The following is a 20,450-nucleotide window of genomic DNA, read 5'->3' as shown; positions in this document are numbered from 1 at the left end:
GGAGAACAGAGCAGACCATGGGAGACAGAAGGAGCAGCTGGCCCCAAAACATCGGTGCTTGTGCTAACAATAAACCCTCTTTATCACCAAGCTGGACTGAACACCTTACAATTTCTCTGCTATTGCACTGCCTTGTGTTTGTCTGTCCCCCTTATGTCATTTAATTTTTATCATATTGTTCATGTCACCATGACAATGACCTTTGAAAATGGAGTCCATGTGTTTACCTTCTTTGTATTCATCACAGCCATAAAGTCCTTAACACATACTGGGTTGGTGGGTGGGTGGGTGGATAGAAGGATCGATGGATGGGTGGATGGATGGATGGATGGATGGACCAAAAAAAGCGATTCTTAAGAATTTAAGTGGGAACTGAAAATAATATTCAAACTACTTTAAACTCACAACGTGCTTCCTAATCTACACCGCCATCATTCTCCACATGCTCCAGTAACATCAACTTCTCCCAAATCCCCAGACGCATAAGGTTCTCTTCCATTTTCCCTACTCCCACACAAATTTTTCCCTATTTTCTAAGTTTCACAAATGCCTACTCTTTCCACTTTCTCTACAAGCTCAGATATAAAGAATTCCACTTCCCCTAGAACTCATCACGTCCTGCTCTAGGCTTCCATTTATAACAGTGGTTATTATTATGCTGTTATAAGTAAGGAAATAAGCAAAGACCTCACTGAAAATTGTCCATGACTTTAATGGTTATGCATTACATTGTTCTCTAAAAGTATGAGCCCCTTTCATAATATTGCCTCAAATGTTCTTTAAAACCACATCATACATTCGGTAGAGCTTCTGCTACCTTAAAAAGAATAATATTGGTAAACACATCATACAAACACCCATAAAGATGCAGGGTGGCCATGAAGCAAATACTGAGAGTCCATTGTGCCTCCAGCACTGTTCTCATTCATACAGGTCAATTCACACACGAGTCCCACCTACTCAAGGCTCAGCAACAATGCTTAGAATAAGCTACAATTTCATGCATTTTATGTTACATATCTTCCCCTTTAGATACAGAAAAAATTGATTATATCTTATATGTTTATATGTCACATAAATATAGAAAAATATAAAGGTTTACATGTTATATACTAAATGACCAATTTATATCACATAAAACAGTTAAGTCTCATTGCTTTTTAAAATTGTTTCCATCCCATTGTGTTTATGTCTCATTCATTCCAATGAATGCCCCCCATTTAGATTTATATGCCATTTAATGCCCTCCATTTAGATTTCAGAGCTATACAAGTTGGCAGCAAGTAAAGGCAATAGGTGTAGAAGCTAGGGAAAAAGGATTGGGGAACAGCAGTCAGTGTGGCTAGTTAAGTCACTGTTTCTTAAAACAAAGATAAAAGTAGGTTAATCTAATCACTCATTAGGAGTCATTATTCTAAGGCATAAAATTTGCCAAATAATAGCTATGTGTTCATTACTTAGTTTTAAAATAATGCATGAAATAAATAAGTAAACATTGTATACTAAAATGTCAAAATGTTTTAACCTTTAAACATCATATCATAGAAAAAGACAACAGTTATGAAAATTCTAATATGTTAGAATGAAAGCTAAATAAACCCTTGATAAACATCATAAATTAAAAATAAACCATTTAAATTGTCTAAATGTTCACATTAATTTTTTTCTCTTCATTGTATAAATGACTTTGGAGATTTTCCCCCACCTGACCTAATTAAATCACTTTAACATTCCCCCCAAAAAATATATTTATACTCACATTCACTTGAACTTGAATAGACCAGTCACCAAGTATTGGATGGGAAGATAGCTGAAAAGTTTTGGAAATGACTCCAAGATCACTTTGTTGTGACAACCACTGTTGGATCAAATTTGATTTGGGGTCCTAAAATGAAAACCAGACATGTAAGTATGTAGAGGCTGCCCATGTGCATGTGTATCCTATCAGGTTAGGAATAATGCCTTGCAGCATTCCCACCCAGGTCCAGAACTTTACTCCAAAATACGGCACAAATATGGCTGGATGGCAGGATGTGAGGATGGAAAGAAGGAGACACATTAGAGATATATTAACCTAACAAAGTTAAAAGGTCTGGAAATGTGAGAGAGGAATCTAGGATGACTGCTGGAATGGCTTGGATGAATGCTGCATGAACATTTTGGAAAACGTAGGCTCTATATTTCTAAAGAAGACAAATCAAAGTTTATTCTTTTCTCATATTTCTCCCAAGTTCATCTTGATTCTGTTCCACCTTTTAATTCCTGGCACCCTGTTTCCTTCTACATGAAACAGTACAACATGTACGTCACCAAACCCCTGGTGGCGGCGGTGGTGGTAGTAGTGTTAAAAGAAAATTTAACTGTAGAGATAACAGGCCCCATTTATTAAAGGCCCAATATGTGTCAGGCACTCTGCCTTATCTCTAATCATTACAATTCTCCTTTAGGACATGGTTATCCTCACTTTATAGTTGAGAAAACTGATGCCTGGAGAGGGAGGTACGCATTCAAGTGACTGGCATGACTCAATATTACAGCACCAGTGCATGATGAAATTCAGAATCCAAACTCATGTCTGCCTTTTAACTCAACAAAAGCATATTGGAGAGATGTTTAATCACGGATATACATGGAAAACACTTCATTCTTCCTATAACCTCCCAAACAACAATCCCTTCATGCAACATTTATCCAAGCCATTCCAGCAGTCATCCTAGATTCCTCTCTCACATTTCCAGACCTTTTAACTTTGTTAGGTTAATATATCTCTAATGTGTCTCCTTCTTTCCATCCTCACATCCAGCCACCATGTCCTATTTTCTAACTAATGCAACTAATCTTCCCCCTCTAGTCTTGCCCTCTACAATACATCTTCCCCACTGCCAACGGTGTGATCCATCTGAAACGCAAATCTGAGAATGAGTTACAGTGGTTGAAATACATGGCACAGTCCCTGGCATATAAAAAGCAGTGGCTATACACTTTTTATAATCCCTAATTATAGTATATGATGATTATACTAGACCACTAGGTACCCATGGCTTTTGTTTGCCTACAGGAAGTCTACATTCCTTTGCCTAGTTTACAAGGCCCCTACTAATACTACTCCATCTACATTTCTAGGCTCATCTTCCTCCAAACATACAGATTTGTTTGCAGTTTATTCCCAAAAGCCCATGCATGTAGGTCTCTGCAACTGCTGCATGGAAATCCCTCCCTTCCTTGTCCACTGGTGAAATCAGTTTCAGTTTCTTGCCTCCTATACCTGCCTCCAATAGGCAGAGGTGACTTCTTCCTGGAAAGTCCCTAGTATATCTGGAGTTTATCTCTCTTGAATACATATTTTTGTTAAAGGCAGTAAAATATGTTTATTTTACATATTTTATTTTGCCAAAAATCTATATTTTATTATTCCCAACTAGACTGTGACTGAGAGCAGGGGTTGAATATTTTCCCTTAGACTTATCCTCTAAACTTTGCCTAGAAGTAGTGAGTGGGGCCAGTTATTAGAACAGAAGAAACCTCTCTCCCAGAGTGGAGATATGACAGTTAGGGGTAAGTACAATGCTGAGAACTGTGCAGAAAGCAGTCTAATAAGCCAGAAACCAATTGTGAAAACCAGAGACCAAAAGCAAGTCAAGAACAAGCAGGTCACTGTATCCTTGGTAAACTCCTGGGCCAGGCATTGTAATGGGCAGTTGGCCCTACTGTGCCTGCCACAGCATGACGCATGGGAGGGCTATGAAGTTCAAAGGCTCAGGAACAAAGGAAGAAATACAAATAGCCAATAAATATATGCCGTCTAGTAATTAAGGAAATACAAATGAAAACAATATTGTGTTTCTTCTGTCAGTCTGACAAAGATAAAAATAATAATAACAATAATTCTTGGTGTTACCTGAAGTGTAGGAAAATGGAATGTCCATATTCTACTGAAACATTATGGTAGTGAGGGCATACATTTCTCCTGGACAATGAAGTCTGAACTGACCTCATTGATGGCTTTGTACCTGGGGGATCTGGAGGGTTGGGGGAGAATGAGATAATTCCTCTGCTTTCCCAAGCCTGTCTTGGACCTAGGTCTAACTGTTACCAATAAGGCAGAGGGAGAGAATGCAGAAACACCAGAAGTCTACAAGGCACATCAGGATTTGAACCAGCCAAGCATGGTGATGTCACAGCGGAGCCCAGCATTTGCATGTGGCCATCTGCTGCTATGACACAGCCATGTACAGTATGAGCAATACCCCCGTCACAGCCAGAAAGGCTGCAGGCCAGAGATCCTGGAATAGTGGCCCCACATGCCCTTCGAGTCACCTTTAGATCGCTCTGGATCTCTGTGAGATGCCTCAACACAGCACACAGTACCTGATTGTCTCAAGCAGTAAGCTCCCTGGCTGGAGAATATGTCTGTGAGGACTATTTCTGGATTATGTGTGAATAACATGTCTGTCCAGCCTGTAGAATTAGAGAATTCAAATCACTCAAATAAGATAGCTTCTTCACCTGGCCAGCGGTCAGGTTCTGAGTTAGCCACCACTGCTCCAAAACAGAGTGTCAGGGCACAATAACAGGATATACCCCCAAGCCAATAACACCTGTTCCCCTACAAGATCATTCACCCGTACTAGCACCAACAACTTCTGGATGGAGAGGTCAGAGCAGAAGCCAGCCATGCCAGCTGCCATCACAGTGTCAGAGGCACTCAATTCCATTGTGTCAGGCCAAATTGGCTAGAGGAGGCCAGAAGCGTGGGAGACATAGGTTATGTTTTTTCTACTGCCAAAAGGCCTCGAAGCTCCTTTCCCTCCTGAGAAGACCAGTTATTGGGGCATGCAAAATGAATAACACCCAAAGATGGCCTGCAGTCCCCAAGAACAACAATGAACACCCTGAAGGTGCTGTGACAGTCAGTATCTTAGCTACATCCTGCAGCCATTTCTAGCTGGGCAAGATGGGCCCCGTTAACTCTCAGGTGCACTTCTCCACATCAGCCTGCAGGTGGTGCTGTGCCAAGGAGTACAACTGTCTCAGTCAGGGGCTCCAGTTCAGGCTAAGTCCCAATTTTTTCTGAAAAGTTTTGCCAAGACACCAATTATTCCACACTGAAAGATGTAGAAAATATCATAGACTTGTAAACCTGGCCCAAATGTCTGTTTTCAGCTGAAAGAGTTCACATTACTGCTCCCACCTGGCCTCTGCAAGTTACAAGGAAGAAAGCAGCTAGACCTAAGTCCACATTTGAGCATCACCTCCCAGGTACAGAGACAGGAGCATGGCCACCCTTCACTCATAGTTCCAAAACACTTTGGGTTCCAGGTAGAATTTTAGTTTAAACTCCCCTCCCCTGGCCAAGAGGGTCATATCAGTACCAGAGCTAATAAGAGGAAAGTATCTCTGAGCCCTTTCCAGAAAGCCAAACGTGGTCTGCTAAGTCCCAAACTGCACAGAAGAGCCCAAAGAATCTGCAAATCAAAGATTCAAAGGAAGATACTAGAGCAGAGTAGACAGGCAGAACTATGAAAATGCACAGACTAATTATCCAGAACCAGCAGGGTTAGTTCTGGGTTGATGTCTAGAACAGGCAATTTATGCAGTGCTAACTTTTATTTGCCTGCAGTAGAAGGAAGCATTGAATGTAAACACCCAGAGATAGCCAGACATTTATTAAACCATCTATTGTACACATCCTTTCTGACATACAGTAAGCTCTCCATATATGTGGATAAATGATGAAAGATGGTATGAATGGAGTCAGTTCAACTCTGCTCAGGGGGGTGACATGAATTTAGAAATACTATTCACTATGTCAACCTGCTTTATAAACATTCCATTACATACCAAAGGCAAACTCTGAAATAATGCTAGTTCAATTCAAGAAATATGCATTGAACACCATGGCAACAAATGTGATACTGGCTACAAATATATCTTGGCTCAAAGTTAAATGTATACATGTTTATTTGATTGGGTTTTGTTGTTTTAATTTATAACAACAAATAAACTAAGAATAGGAAGATACCAAACTAAAAGGCCTACTTTACCTTCCACACTATGTTATTCATTAGAATATCTGGAGTAACCAATGTCCTGAGACTAAGGAGGTTCCCAGGACCAGAGACTTTTCAGTTTTAAAATCAGAGGCATCCCAGGCAGACTGGGATGTTAGTCACCCTATTTCCAAGTGATGATCAAATGTCCAGTGTTCTTCTCCGTTTAAATATAGAAAACCAGGCCCAGCTGGATCTCAGTTGTCTTCAACTTGATTCTCACAGGAAAGCACTCAGTGTGCTAACCACAGTGCCTCCAAATCATTAGAGTATTAAGCAGCAGAGACAAAATTACTACCTTTCAAAAGGGGTTCCTAAAGTAATAATAATGGCTAACGTTTAGTGAGCATGTACTATGTGCCAGACACAGTTCTAAATGGTTTACTTGAATTATCTCACTTAAGCCTCATAAAAACCTTTTGAGGTTTTATTATTACATATTTTCTAGATAAGGAAACTGAGGTTCTAGAAGGTTAATAAATTTACCCAGGATCACACAGCTAGCATCTAGCATCTATTCTTCTTAGAGCTGACAGTGATCCTTTTAAGATGTTAAGTTAGATTACATCAAGTCTTGCCTCAGAATTCTCCAGTGAATTCTCACTTCACTTAGCATAAGTTTCAAAGTCCCTATCATGGCCAATAAGGCCCTGCATGAGCCCCACCCTAACCCACCTACTTGTATAGGACCTCATGTCCTAGCACCTGTCCCCTCGCCCCGGGGCTCCAGCACACTGCCAGCTTGTTGTTCCTCCAATGCGCCAAACAAGCTCCCCCTCAGGGCCTTTCCATGTGCTTCCCCCTCTGTATGGGCTTATTTTCTTTTACTGCCTTTGGCTCTCTGCTCAAATCAGTCTTCCCAGACAACCCTAGAGAAAGCAACAAACATGCTGGGCGCAGTGGCTCACGCCTATAATCCCAGTATCTTTGGGAGGCTGAGGTGGGTGGATCACGAGGTCAGCCTGACCAACATGGTGAAACCCCGTCTCTACTAAAAATTCAAATTTAGGCAGACGTGGTGGCACATGCCTATAATCCCAGCTACTCAGGAGGCTGAGGCAGGAGAATCGCTTGAACCCAGGAGGCGGAGGTTGCAGTGAGCCAAGATCATGCCATTGCACTCCAGCCTGGGCAACAAGAGTGAAACTCCATCTCAAAAAAAAAAAAAAGAAAGAAAGAAAGTAGCAAACACAAACTCTCTGTCTCTCACTCCCTTTTTCTCTCTCATACACACACACAAATACATACATATCTGTCCCTTTATAAATATATATTTATACGTTTATTTATTATGTCTGTCTCCTACTACCCACTGAAAAATAAACTCAGTGTTAGCAGGGACTTAATCTCTTCTGTTCACTGCCCTATCACTGTGCCTGGAACACAGAAGTTTAATAAATGTTTGACAACTGTATAAATCAATGAAGACGCCAGGCCTGGAACTCAAGCAGGTTGGCTCTAGAGGCTGAGCTCTTAACCCAGTGCTGCATGCACCACCTTCTTTCCTATTAGAGGAGTTCCATGTTGGGAGGGAAGCTTATCTTAGGTGAATTCTAAGATATTCCAGTGTCAATAACACAAGCAGAACTTCCCAGAGGGGTTTAGTAAGATGGCTAGAATTCCTTGCTTCATTTCTGTCTGGCACTTACCTTAATGAGAATGTTTAAAGAGGTTTTGTAAGGCTTAAAATCTGAGAAGAGTGTAACAATGCGAAACTTCACTTCTTGCTTTGGCTTGTATAAGGCCTTGTCTGTTTGAATGAAGACAGATATTCTCTTGGTCTCAAATGATAAGCGGGTACTATTAGAGAATAAAATCTCATCCTGGGTACGTCCGGTTACACGTAGCTCATAAATCTCATCTGCACTGTTCAGAGGTAGCTGGGGGGAAAAGAGATCACACATCAAGGTCTCATTATTTTACCTCAAAAATGTTTTAATTGCAAGTTAGAATAAAAAAAGTAAATACACAGTATTATCAAAAGTAACTGCGATGTTGAAAATTTGCCCCTCCCAGGCATCAGAGTTAATTTGTTTTCCCTCTTTTAACTTCCTGCAGTTTGCTCTCCAGTTACATCACAGGGCTCCTGGAATGGGGGACACATAGCCCACTGCTCTCCCTCAGCAGGAGTCACCTTGCCATTTCCTATTCCAAGTGCAAATTCATCCTCCCTAACAGTTATTGCAGGTCAGAATATCTAACATCCTTCAACCTTCTTTTCCACGCTCACCCTATTTGAGGCAGTCAGCTGATGAAAGGCTCTTCTGCACAAAATTTGTTTCTTGCTATATTCTCTCAACCTGTTTTCTGAGATGCATTCTCCTAATGTATCTTGCGCATATGTGTCATAGTCTTGGTAGGGATGATGATGCTGCTACTTCTACTACTACTATTAATAACAGAAATCCCTCCCAGGCACGGTAACTCACACCTGTAATCCCAGCACTTTGGGAGACCAAGGCAGGCAGATCACCTGAGGTCAGGAGTTTGAGACCAGCCTGGCCAACATGGTGAAACCCCATCTCTACTAAAACTACAAAAATCACCCAGGTGTGGTGGCATGCGCCTGTAGTCCCAGCTACTCCGGGAGGCTGAGGCAGGAGAATTGCTTGAACATGGAGGTTGCAGTGAGCCGAGATTGTGCCACTGCACTCCAGCCTGGGCAACAGAGTGAGAATTTGTCTCAAAATAATAATAATAATAATAATAATAATAATAATAATAAACAATAGAAGTCCTACCTTCTAGCATTAGCAGACCAGAGCCATACTGAGCAGTTTACCTGCACTATATCATTTTAATTCACAACAATCCCTCAGGTGGATATTCTTATTAAAATCATTTCAGACACACACACTACACACACACACACACACACACCTTGATGTGGTAATTTTAAAATATGTCCAAAAATTCTCTGACTTTAGTCCCTTCAAAAGGTGAAGCCTAATTCCCCAGACTTAGTGATTTCCTTCTAAATCCTAGAATTAGGCTATGTCAGAAAAAGAATACCTTCTTCCCTGTTGTCTCTCTTTCTCGCTTGGATCACTCACTCTGGAGGAAGCCAGAGTGGTGTGGTAAGGACACTAGAGAAGTCTGTGGAGAGGCCCACATTGGGAGGAACCAGGGCCTCCCACCAACCACCAACAACCACGTGTCAGCCTAGTGAATGAGCTGCCTCACAGAATGTGTTAGCCCTGATGAAGCCTTCAGATGACTGCAGCCCTAGCTGATATCTTGATTGCAACCTCGTGAGACTCCAAATCAGAAATGCCCAACCATATTGTTCCCAATTCTTCACCCACAAAGACTGTGAGAAGTAATAAAAGTTTAATTTATTATTGTTTGAAGCAAAGTTTTAGAGTTACTTAGCAATAGATAACTAGCATGCTTGACTTTTAGTTGATTTTCATATTAAAACTGAGGTCCCGAAACTATATCTTGACTCATTTTTGCAAATAAGTTTTGTCTACAGATAGCTCAAAGGGGATTTTCCAATAATAGCAGACATCAGAATGCTATCAATGTGGTTAAGAATATGAAGAAAGCGCAAGAAACCACTGTCAACAATAAAATGGTCAGCAGCAATATTTAGGGAGAAGAGTATTGATGTCTGCAATTTACTTGGAAATACATTTAAAAATAAGATGAACTAATGGATGGATAGAAAGATGGGTAGATGGATAGATGTATGATAGAGCAAGTATAGTAAAATGTTAATGGTCGACCCTAAGTGGCAAGTATAGGAGAGTTCATTATGAAACATTTTCAAGTTTTTTGTATATTTGAAAAGTTAATAATAAAATGTTAGGAAAAACAATCAGTATGTCACCTTCAAATGACTTCTGGTGTCAATTTTTGCTTTTCTTCAATAAAGAAGTGTTTTGTTTTGTTTTGTTTTGTTTTGAGACGAACTCTTGCTCTGTTGCCCAGGCTGGAGTGCAGTGGCTCAATCTCAACCCCACCTCTTGGGTTCAAGCGATTCTCCTGCCTCAGCCTCCCAAGTAGCTGGGACTACAGGTGTGCGCCACTATGCCTAGCTAATTTTTGTATTTTTAGTAGAGAAAAGGTTTTACCATGTTGGCCAGGCTGGTTTCGAATTCCTGAACTCAAGTGATCCACCCGCCTTGGCCTCCCAAAGTGATGGGATTATACATGTGAGCCACTGCGCCCAGCCTAAAGAAGTATTTATTGAGCACCCTTTGTGTACCAGGACGTCCTAGGTACTTGGGATACAACATGAACCAAAGACCTGCGCCCTGGTAGAGCAGAGTCTAGCCTGGAACTTGCAATCTTAAATTCTATTTTCTCAAGTGATACTTCAGTCCTCAGACTCTTTGAATCAGATTTCCTAATACTATAAACAAGAAAATATATACACCAGGAACCAGAATATTATATGCTTATAAATGGCATCGATTTCTAAATATTTCATGTTTAAAAATATATTTGATGGGATTGCTCTTCATGATTTGATATGTTTATCATTTTTAGTGGCACAGAGGCCCCAGAACAGATGCTAGATTGAAGACTGATGTCAAATTAATGACACAGTGGCCTAGAGCTAAAGAAGCCTATTAACCACAAGCAGCCTAAAGGGTCAGAGAATTAAAATAAACGCAAATATGCCCGAAAACATTTTATTCTACCTCCTACTCTATCCTCCTTCAGGGAGCTGACACTGACTCAGGGGAAACATTACTGACTATCTTCCTGCTCCTTTGGGTTACCTTAACTAATTTGCTTTTTTAACTTTTCCCCGTTAAAAACCCCACCTTGCCATATATAAAATTTAGGTAATTTGGGATCCTCAAAGACTCAGTGTTAGTCCCAGGGCAGGCCACCCAGAGATGACAATATGGGCCTTGGTGAATCATTAGACCTGGGTGCCTGTATGAAGCATGGGGCATCACCACATGTCTCGGGGTGTCACCACGTACTCTGGGTGGTGCTCCAGAGTCTTGTGGTGTCAATGCAGACCTCAGTGCTCCGTGGTTAACAATGGGGGCGCATAATGAGACTGCAGAAAAGATTATTGACTTTAAGCAATTTTTATAAAAGTTTCTCTCTCTGTGCCAGATCTGGAGTGGGTTATAACCTGCCCACAGCAGAGTGGACACCATGAGGTAATAGAAGCTCCTGCATCTTTACTGGTAAATTGCCTTCTGCCGTCTTGGGGCCACAGTTACTGAAAAAGGTTCCCGAAATTGGTGGGGGAAAGGGGGAAAAAAAGCTGTTCCTTGATAAGTGACTTCCATGGCTCTTAAACAGGAGTCAATTATTTACCCACAGAGATTTTGGACTCCTTGACCAGAGGGCACAGGGCTGGAGGAAGGTGCAGTTCCCACAGTGAGAGGCTGTCTGAAAGCAGGACAAGAGTCTGGGAATTGACAATATCCCAAAGCTTTGACCAACAGAATATCAATCAGCCTCTGGATTGGGTATGTTGACTCTCACTTAGGCACGTCTATTTCGTGTATACATAAATGCAAACTCTCTGAGGAGATGATAGCTCTCTGCCTAGGATACATAAGGTAAGCACATTCAAAAACATTCTTGCTAGACAATAAACAAGGATTACTTATTCTAATCTGGGCTGTCTAAAGCCATTTCACCTTCTCTGAAAGATTCACTGCTGTAAGGAAACTGAGACAACACAATAGTATTTATCCTCATATACTTCAGGAATAATGCCAGTTACCAAACATAACGGAGACAATTTTTCAAAATAAAATTGAGAAATCTAAGATGATAGTTTCCATTAAAAATATATTAGTAATTATACTTACACATTAAAAACATTTCTAATCAAATAAAACCACTCCTTCATTTGACTAAGAGAACAAAAGAAGTTTTTCTGCCATATTGTGTACAAAACAATATTTATATTGTCTCAATTTATGTTTTTTATTTACTTCATATTGGGGGTTATTTTAGTGTCTTGAAGTACAATGAGTAAATCAGAAATAAAAAACACACTTGTGTTAACACATTCTTGAAATATTTATATTTTACACTAAAAAGCCATAAAGACCTTAAAAATAATTTAAAATATTACACTTACAAGTGTCAGAATGCAAGTGCACTTTAAAAGGTGGTTCTATTCACAGGTATGTTCTCACTGGGGAAAAAAAAAGTTGGTTCTGCTTTAATTGAAAACTCATTAAAATGCAGAGCCTTCTTTTTTTGTCAAGCAGTATCAAATTTGTCCGTACACTTTATTTCTAAGTCTTTCATACTGTGCTTTACTAAAAAGAGATACACTCCAAAATATAATCTCTAATAAAGCTTTCAATAGATAATAGCTATATTTATATACAATTGAAATGACATAATATTAAAGACAAATACTGGATGTCAGAGTTAGTATTTCATATACTTAAGACTTAAAAGAAGTATAGTAGGCTGGGCGCAGTGGCTTGCGCCTGTAATCCCAGGACTTTGGGAGGCTGAGGCAGGCGGATTACCTGAGGTTAGAAGTTCAAGACCAGCCAGACCAACATGGCGAAACTCTGTCCCTACTAAAAATACAAAAAAAAATTAGCTGGGCATGGTGGTGCATGCCTGTAATCCCAGCTACTCGGGAGGCTGAGGCAGGAGAATCTCTTGAACCCGGGAAACGGAGGTTGCAGTGAGCCGAGATCGTGCCACTGCTCTCCAGCCTGGGCAACAAGAGAGAAACTCTGTCTCAAAAAAAAAAAAAAAAAAAAAAAAAGAAGTGTAGTAGACAAATTTCTAGTTATTAGCTCAGACACGTACAGTTTATACTAGTATCATTGAAAGAAACTCTCATGCCCTTGCCCCGCCTTCTCCTTTCAGCCTTTCTACACTTCCGGTATGTGAAACTGCAAACTCCTTTGAGGAAACCAGACAATTATTGTGCTTTAGGCTGTGATTCCTGAGCTTAAACCCCACCCTCCTTCTGCTATAGGGCAAATATATGACACAGGATTTATTTTCATCTTACCACTGGAATATCCTTTCAACAAAGTTCTGCGCCCAGGCACTGGGGCCAGTATCTAATATTTTAGGTTATTTTAATGCAATCTAATGTTTTATTGCCACAAAGATTGCAGGGTTTTTTTCCCCCACTTCTGCCTGCTTATGCCTTTTTTCTTCCACTTTCTATTATTAGCAGCAGTATATTTCTTAGGAAAGAAAGTACAAATATAATATGTAACAAACAGATAGATATAGCATACTAAGTAATTTTTATAAAGTATCGTTTGAGAGTATAATATTCTCTATGAACCCCCCAAAATAAATGTGGTTTCTGAATGTACTTGACAAGTAACTTTCAAAAGGTACTAAGTGGGCCAGGCGTGGTGGTTCACTCCTGTAATCCCAGCACTTTGGGGGACCAAGGCAGGAGGGATGCTTGGGCCCAGGAGTTTGAGACAAGCCTGGGCAACATAGGGAGACCTGTTTCTACAAAAAATAAAAAATCAGCCAGGCATGGTGGCACATGCCAGTAGTCGGGAGGCTGAGGTGAGAAGATTGCTTGAACCTGGGAGATTGAGGCTGCATGCAGTGAGCCATGATTGTGCCACTGAACTCCAGCCCGGGCAACAGACCAAGACCTGTCTCAAAAAAAAAAAAAAAAAAAATTTAAGGTAATGAGAGAACCTGGCTTATGAGGTAATGCTGATACTAATCAAGTATACAATGTGTCAGGGCCTAAGTCATTAGTCCTCTGTTCTCAGAAAAGTACATATATCAAACTGCACCTGATGTTGGATGCTGTGGTTTACTATACTGTACATTAAGCATGTAAAGCTCCAAAACAAAGCATAGTAATGAAAGTATAAACTTCCAAATCAAAGCTATAGGAAGATTCATCCACAAACATTTAATAATAAGGTTTTATGAATCTCTCAACAAAATAATAACTCCTTTCCATTTCTATAGCAAGTACTACAACACTTCCACATCTCATTTCACTCCAGGACATGCTGTGAGATAAAGATGGTATCTTCATTCTCTTTTCCAAGGCCAGGGCTATGGTGAGGTGAGTGAGGCACTTGTCTAAGGTGCAAAATTTAAGGGGGTACCAAAAAATTTAGCAATCAAGAAAATAATATTTTAATACAATATTTTAAAATATCAAAATTAATGCAAAAAATTATAAACAAAAAAGTCGAAGTTTTAAACAAAGACAGGGTCAATATTACTGATTTTTCCTTTTGCCTCAAGTTCTAGTATGTCTCAGCATGGCACTGCTCTTTTCGAGCACAAGGAAACGGAGGAGCAGAGCTCCACACTAGAAGGCTCATTACGACAGAAGCAGGAGCAAACCAGCCCAGATGCCTTGTGTTTTTTAACTTTTATTTTAAGTTCAGGGGTACAAGTGCAGGTTTGTTACATAGGTAAACTTGTGTCATGGGGGTTGTCGCACAGATTATTTCATCACCTGGTTGCTAAGCCTAGAACCCATTAGCTATTTTTCCTGATCCTCTCCCTCCTCCCTCCCTCTACCCTACAGTAGGCCCCAGTGTCTGTTGTTCCCCTCTATGTGTCCATGTGTTCTCATCATTCAGCACCCACTTATAAGTGAGAACATGTGGTGTTTAGTTTTCTGTTCCTATTTTAGTTTGCTAAAGATAATGGCCTCCAGCTCCATCCATGTTCCTGCAAAGGACATGGTCTCGTTCCTTTTTATGACCAGTCCAGATTTCTGTGCTAATAGTCCAGGCCAGTTTCCTTCAGTGAAGTCTTCTATTTTACAAGAGGAAAATCTCTGCCAAGAGTTTGAAGAGCCTCATAATCAATCTCCTTGAAATAATATTATTCATAAATAATCTGAAGGCTGAACTAAACTCAAGCCAAACTTACATGAAACATGAAATGTGTGAATTGACATAAAATCCAATAAAATATTAATTTATTTAGTTCACTGATACAATATATTTCTGAAACCAAATTTTTTAAATGGATACTTACTGATGGAAGAGTAAGTGTCTTAAAAGAGCCTACAAGGAAAACAGGAAAGAAAACAGAGTTAGCACAATTTGAATATGATGATAGAATACAAACCTTCCAAAACTCTCCCAATACTCTTACATGTGTAGGTGGAATCGTAAATACATTTGGTGAAACCAAAATGACATTTAAATGCCCAGAAGACCCAAGAAATTATTACATATCTTTGTGCCAAACAATTAAAAATCAGGATTAAAAGGGTATCAGTGGGCAAACCCAAAAAACATTAGGTTCTGCTTCTCTTTGCCATTATCATTTTTGTTGTCATTGTTGCTGCTGCCCTTGTTGCTATTTTAAGGTTATACGTGCTTGCAGGACACTTCACACACTGTACAGAAGTAGTCTGAGGTTTATTTCTTGTCCTCATACCCTCGTGATAAAGGAAGAAAGGAAGGCATTAGTCATGTCAGGGGTGAGCTGGGACTCATAACTGACTCATGAGTACTGGGGTGATGCAGACTTTTTTCGTGTAAAGTTTCTATACATAGGACTGCTAATTAAACTCATGCCAATTTCTCATCAGATCCATTTATTTCAAGGGGAAAAATGGTTTCATGCTAAAAATAAAAGAGAACTTGTCCAAAGTTCCTATTGAAGATGGCAGGCCCTTGGGAAATAAAATGGAGCAAAAGATGACTTTAAAGAGAGAGAAGGAAATAATAGGCCCCGGTTCCTTCATTCATTTAAAAACTAGCACAATGTGCAAGACAGATGTGGTCCCTCTCCTCCAGGAAGCCAAATGGGTCTATCATGTGAGAGCAGAGGCACCAGAGCACAGCACAGTACACAGCAGGGGTTAAGCTAGCAGCATCTGGAATCAGACCACATCAAGAATTTGATATGTACTGGCCCTGTCCTTGAACAAATTACCTGATTCTCTAGCTCAATTTTTTTCATCCATAAGATGAGGATGCTAATAATCATATCAATCTCATGAGGTGGTTATAAGGAATACGTATGTTGATACCTGTAAAGCATATAAAACAGTGCGTGACACATAGAAAACACTTGAAATATGTTAGCTATTATAGTGTCAAAAAGCTTGAAGAGTTTTCCATTGAGGATGTCATATGCCCCTACAGACGTAGTCTTCAAATTTTTATGATAGAGTACTCCATCAATAAAAATACTTAGTATACCTTACCAATGTCAAATTAGATTTATAAAATTATATACATGTATTTTCTCAACCAAAATATTAAACATTAGAAAAACTTTATAGCCAGGCACAGTGGCTCACACCTATAATCCCAGCACTTTGGGAGACTGAAGCAGACAGAATACCTAAAGTCAGGAGTTAGAGACCAGCCTGGCCAACATGGCAAAACCCCATCTCCACTAAAAACTACAAAAATTAGCCAGGCATAGTGGCATGCCTGTAGTCCCAGCTACTTGGGAAGCTGAGGAAGGAGGATTGCTTGAACCCAGGAGGTGGAGGTTGCAGTGAGCTGAGATCACATCACTGCACTACAGCCTGGGCAACAGAGCGAGACTCTGTCTCAAAAATAAATAAATCAATCAATAAAAAGAAAAAGAGAAACACTTTAACTTCTTAGCTTTGCTTAATAAAATAATAGAAATAAAAATTACTGGCCGGGCGTGGGTGGCTCATGCCTGTAATCCCAGCACTTTGGGAGGCCGAGGCGGGTGGATCATGAGGTCAGGAGATCGAGACCATCCTGGCTAACATGGTGAAACCCCATCTCTACTAAAAATACCAAAAATTAGCCGGGTGTGGTGGCGGGCGCCTGTAGTCCTAGCTACTCGGGAGGCTGAGGCAGGAGAATGGTGTGAACCCAGGAGGCGGAGCTTGCAGCGAGCCGAGATCGCGCCACTGCACTCCAGCCTGGGCTACAGAGGGAGATACTGTCTCAAAAAAAAAAAAAGCAATAAAAATTACTACATTTTCTACTTCCATCCTTATAAATGGTCTTATATACTCTTAGACGTGTGCACACTCACTTTGAAGACTACCACCCCAGTGGGCCTCCATGAAATACAAGTATGTTTTCAGGAACAGATAAGTAATTCATCACCATCACTTACCACCTAGCACAGATCAGTTCATCTAATAACTGTTATCATAGGAAGCAAAGAGCAAGACTCTTAAATAACAGGATATTGAACATGGTGTTTCAAAAAGGTGAAGAAGGAAGTATCGTGGAACAGATATACATAGTACAGGTAGGACAAGGAGCACATTGGAGGGATGAAGGGAAGGCACCTAGAGAAAATGATGCCAGTGTCTAGGGTTGTAGGATATGGAGAAATTAGCCATATGAGCAAGGAGGGGTACAATGTTACAGGCAGAAGAGCAGCAAATGCAAAGCAGTGGAGATCAACCTGAGTCTACCAAACCAAAGAGCTGGGTGAGCAAAGACCACAGCCAGAAAGAGAGCAGTAGCCAGGAGGCCTGGCCCGATCAAAAGGGGGTCTTTGGACAAGATGAGGCCTCACCAGGATTATCCCAGTTGACACTGTTATTCCAGCATCCTGATTTAGCATTTGTCCTGGATCTTTTTTTGGTTAGCAAAATATTATTCTAGGATGGGTTTAATGTGCACATAAATTAACTTTGAAAATGTTTTATTCTTTTATTAATTGACAAGTAATAATTGAATATATTTATGGTATGTGACATATAGATGATAGATGTATACCTTATGGAATGAGGTATAACTTATGGAATGGCTAAACCACACTATCTAACATGTGCCTTACCTCACATAACTACTTGTGGAAAGGAACAATTAAAATCTACTCTCAGCAATTTTTAAGTATACAATATGTTGATATTAACCATAGTCACCATGCTGTACACTAGATCTCTTGAAATTATTCCTCCCGTATAACTGAAATTTTGTGTCTGTTGACCAACATCTCCCCATTCCTTTCACTTCTGGTAACTGCCATTTTACCCTTTGTTTCTATGAGTTCATCTTTTTTTACCCTCCACATATAAGTGAGATCATGAAATATTTGTTTTTCTGTGCTTGGCTTATTTCACTTAACATAATGTCCTCCAAGTTCATCCATGTCACTGAAAATGACAAGACCTCCTTCTTTTTACATTTTTTTTTGTTAAAAAAATGGCTGAATAGTGTTCCATTACGTATATATACCACACTTTCTTTATCCATTTATCCATTGATGGACACTGACATCGATTCCATATCTTAGATATTGGGAATAATGCTGCAGTGGATGTGGGGGTGCAGCTATCTCTTCAACATACTGATTTCATATCTTTGGATATACACCAGTTGTACTTTGGGAGTATCTTACCTTGTAGGAAGAAACTTCTGTTCATTAAGCTTACTTTTAATGGGAAAGACTTATTATATTCTATACTGAATTGAAGTGAAATTGAAAAGCCCTAGGATATTTCAGCAAGTAAACTTGGTAAAACTTTCAAAGAAACCATAAATAGAGACAATTTACTGGACAGATTTTGTCCTGTAAAAACATTTGTTGAAGAGAAGCATGGGGCTCTGCAAGTAGACCCTGTGAAATATTTGGGCTGAAACATTTAAACATTGCAATACGGGGGTGTTGGGGGATGGAATTGGGAATACCATCCATGTAGCAGAATTTGTTCTGATCTCATCAGGTACCTGAGCATGTGTGGAGAGGGTGTTTTCTTAATTTAAAATATTATGGTCAGATCACTGGAATAATAAAATAAATAATGGGTTACAACCTACTGAATACAACAAGAATCTATGAGTTCATGCTGATGTACAATTAAATATATGACTGAGTGAAAGAGAAGAAAGAGTTATTCCTTACCACAGAATTCCAACTAATAAATGTAGAAGGAATCGTGGAATTCAAAAACTATCATGGAATTCACAACTATCACAAAAATAATGGCAATAATCATCAATCTAGCGTGTATAGGCTAAATGAGAATTGTGAGAAATAATAAACCATTGTTGTTTTAATCTCCTAAATCTGGGGGTGGCTTATTTCACAGCAACAGTTGACTGGAACACTTCAGAAATGAGCAAGATTAACTAGCAACTCTTTAAAGCTGCTCAGTCACATACAGGAGCCTCTAAATACATGTGGCTATTGAGCCACTGAAATAAGCAGCAAGTGTAAAATACACCCCATATTTCTGAGACTTACAACCAAAAAAATGTAAAATGTCATGTCAATAATTTTATAGTGATTAAATGTGGAACTAATAATACTTGTAAATTATTGGGTTAAATAAAATATATTATTACAATTAATTTCACCTGTTTCTCTTTCTTTTTTAGTGCGGCTACTAGAAAATTTCCAATAACTTATGTAGTTGACTTATACTTGTATTGGACAGAACTGGTCACGGGGATAGAAGACTTAAATTTGTGTTTAGCAACAATGAAACAACCAACAGATCAGACAGAATACAATTTTTTAGTTATATGAATAAAATAATAATAATAGTACATACCACTTACAGAGTGTTCTAAAGCATTACATACATTGAGTTTAAAGCTCACAAAAATACTATTAAGTATTATTACCCTTATTTTACAAATGAGAACACTGAGACATAGACATGTGAAATGACTTGCCCAGGGTCACACAGACAAAAAGTAGTGGGGCCAAGCTTCTGACCCTGACCACCTGACTCATGGGCCTGAGCTCTAAACCACTGCTCTGCACTGACTCTGAATATAAAAAAAAAAAGTTGTATGCACATCAATCAATGTGATACATCATATCAACAGAATGAAGGGCAAAAACTACATGATCATTTCAATTGATAATTTTAAAAAATTTGATAAAATTCAGCACCTCTTCATGATAAAAACCCTCAAAAAAACTGCATATAGAAGGAACATACCTCAACATAAAAAAAAGCCATATATGACAGACCCACAGCTAGTATGATACTAAATGGGGAAAAACTGAAAGCCTTTCCTCTAAGATCAGGAAGACGACAAGAATGCCCACTTTCACCACTGTTACTCAACATAGTACTGGAAGTCCTAGCTAGGGCAATCAGACAAGAGAAAGAAATGAAGGGCAGGCAAATTGGAAAGGAAGAAGTCAAATTATTCTTGTTCGCAGATGATATAATATTTTTAATTAATTTACTTTTTAAAGATAAATAGACACAGGGTCTCCCTATGTTGCCCAGGCTGGTCTCAGACTCCCGGGCTCAAGTGATCTGGCCCTCCTCCACCTCCCAAAGTGCTGGGATTACAGGCATGAGTCACAACGCCCAGCCAATATGATCTTATATTTGGAAAAACCTAAAGATGCCACCAAAACACGATTAGAACTGATAAACTCAGTCTAGTTGCAGGATACAAAATCAACATACAAGAATCAGTAGAAGCCAGGCGCGGTGGCTCACGCCTGTAATCCCAGCACTTTGGGAGGCCGAGGCGGGCGGATCACGAGGTCAGGAGATCGAGACCGTCC

At 39.7% G+C, this 20,450-nt stretch overlaps 1 protein-coding gene across 1 annotated transcript in view; it reads right to left on the bottom strand.

The window, feature by feature from the left end:
• Positions 1–20,450, bottom strand: part of CD109 (CD109 molecule) — a 135,862-nt gene that overhangs the window by 93,997 nt on the left and 21,415 nt on the right. Inside the window, exons 3-5 of the mRNA XM_518588.8 lie at positions 14,991–15,019; positions 7,700–7,930; positions 1,760–1,885 (exon numbers count right to left, since the gene is read on the bottom strand). Coding sequence (XP_518588.3) covers positions 1,760–1,885; positions 7,700–7,930; positions 14,991–15,019 — 386 coding nt within the window. The remainder of the gene's footprint in view (positions 1–1,759; positions 1,886–7,699; positions 7,931–14,990; positions 15,020–20,450) is intronic.

This window comes from Pan troglodytes, chromosome 5 (assembly GCF_028858775.2).
Source record: "Pan troglodytes isolate AG18354 chromosome 5, NHGRI_mPanTro3-v2.0_pri, whole genome shotgun sequence".
Lineage (NCBI taxonomy): Eukaryota > Metazoa > Chordata > Mammalia > Primates > Hominidae > Pan > Pan troglodytes.
Note: the sequence above shows the minus strand (reverse complement) of the source record. Positions and strands in the feature narration are given on the sequence as shown.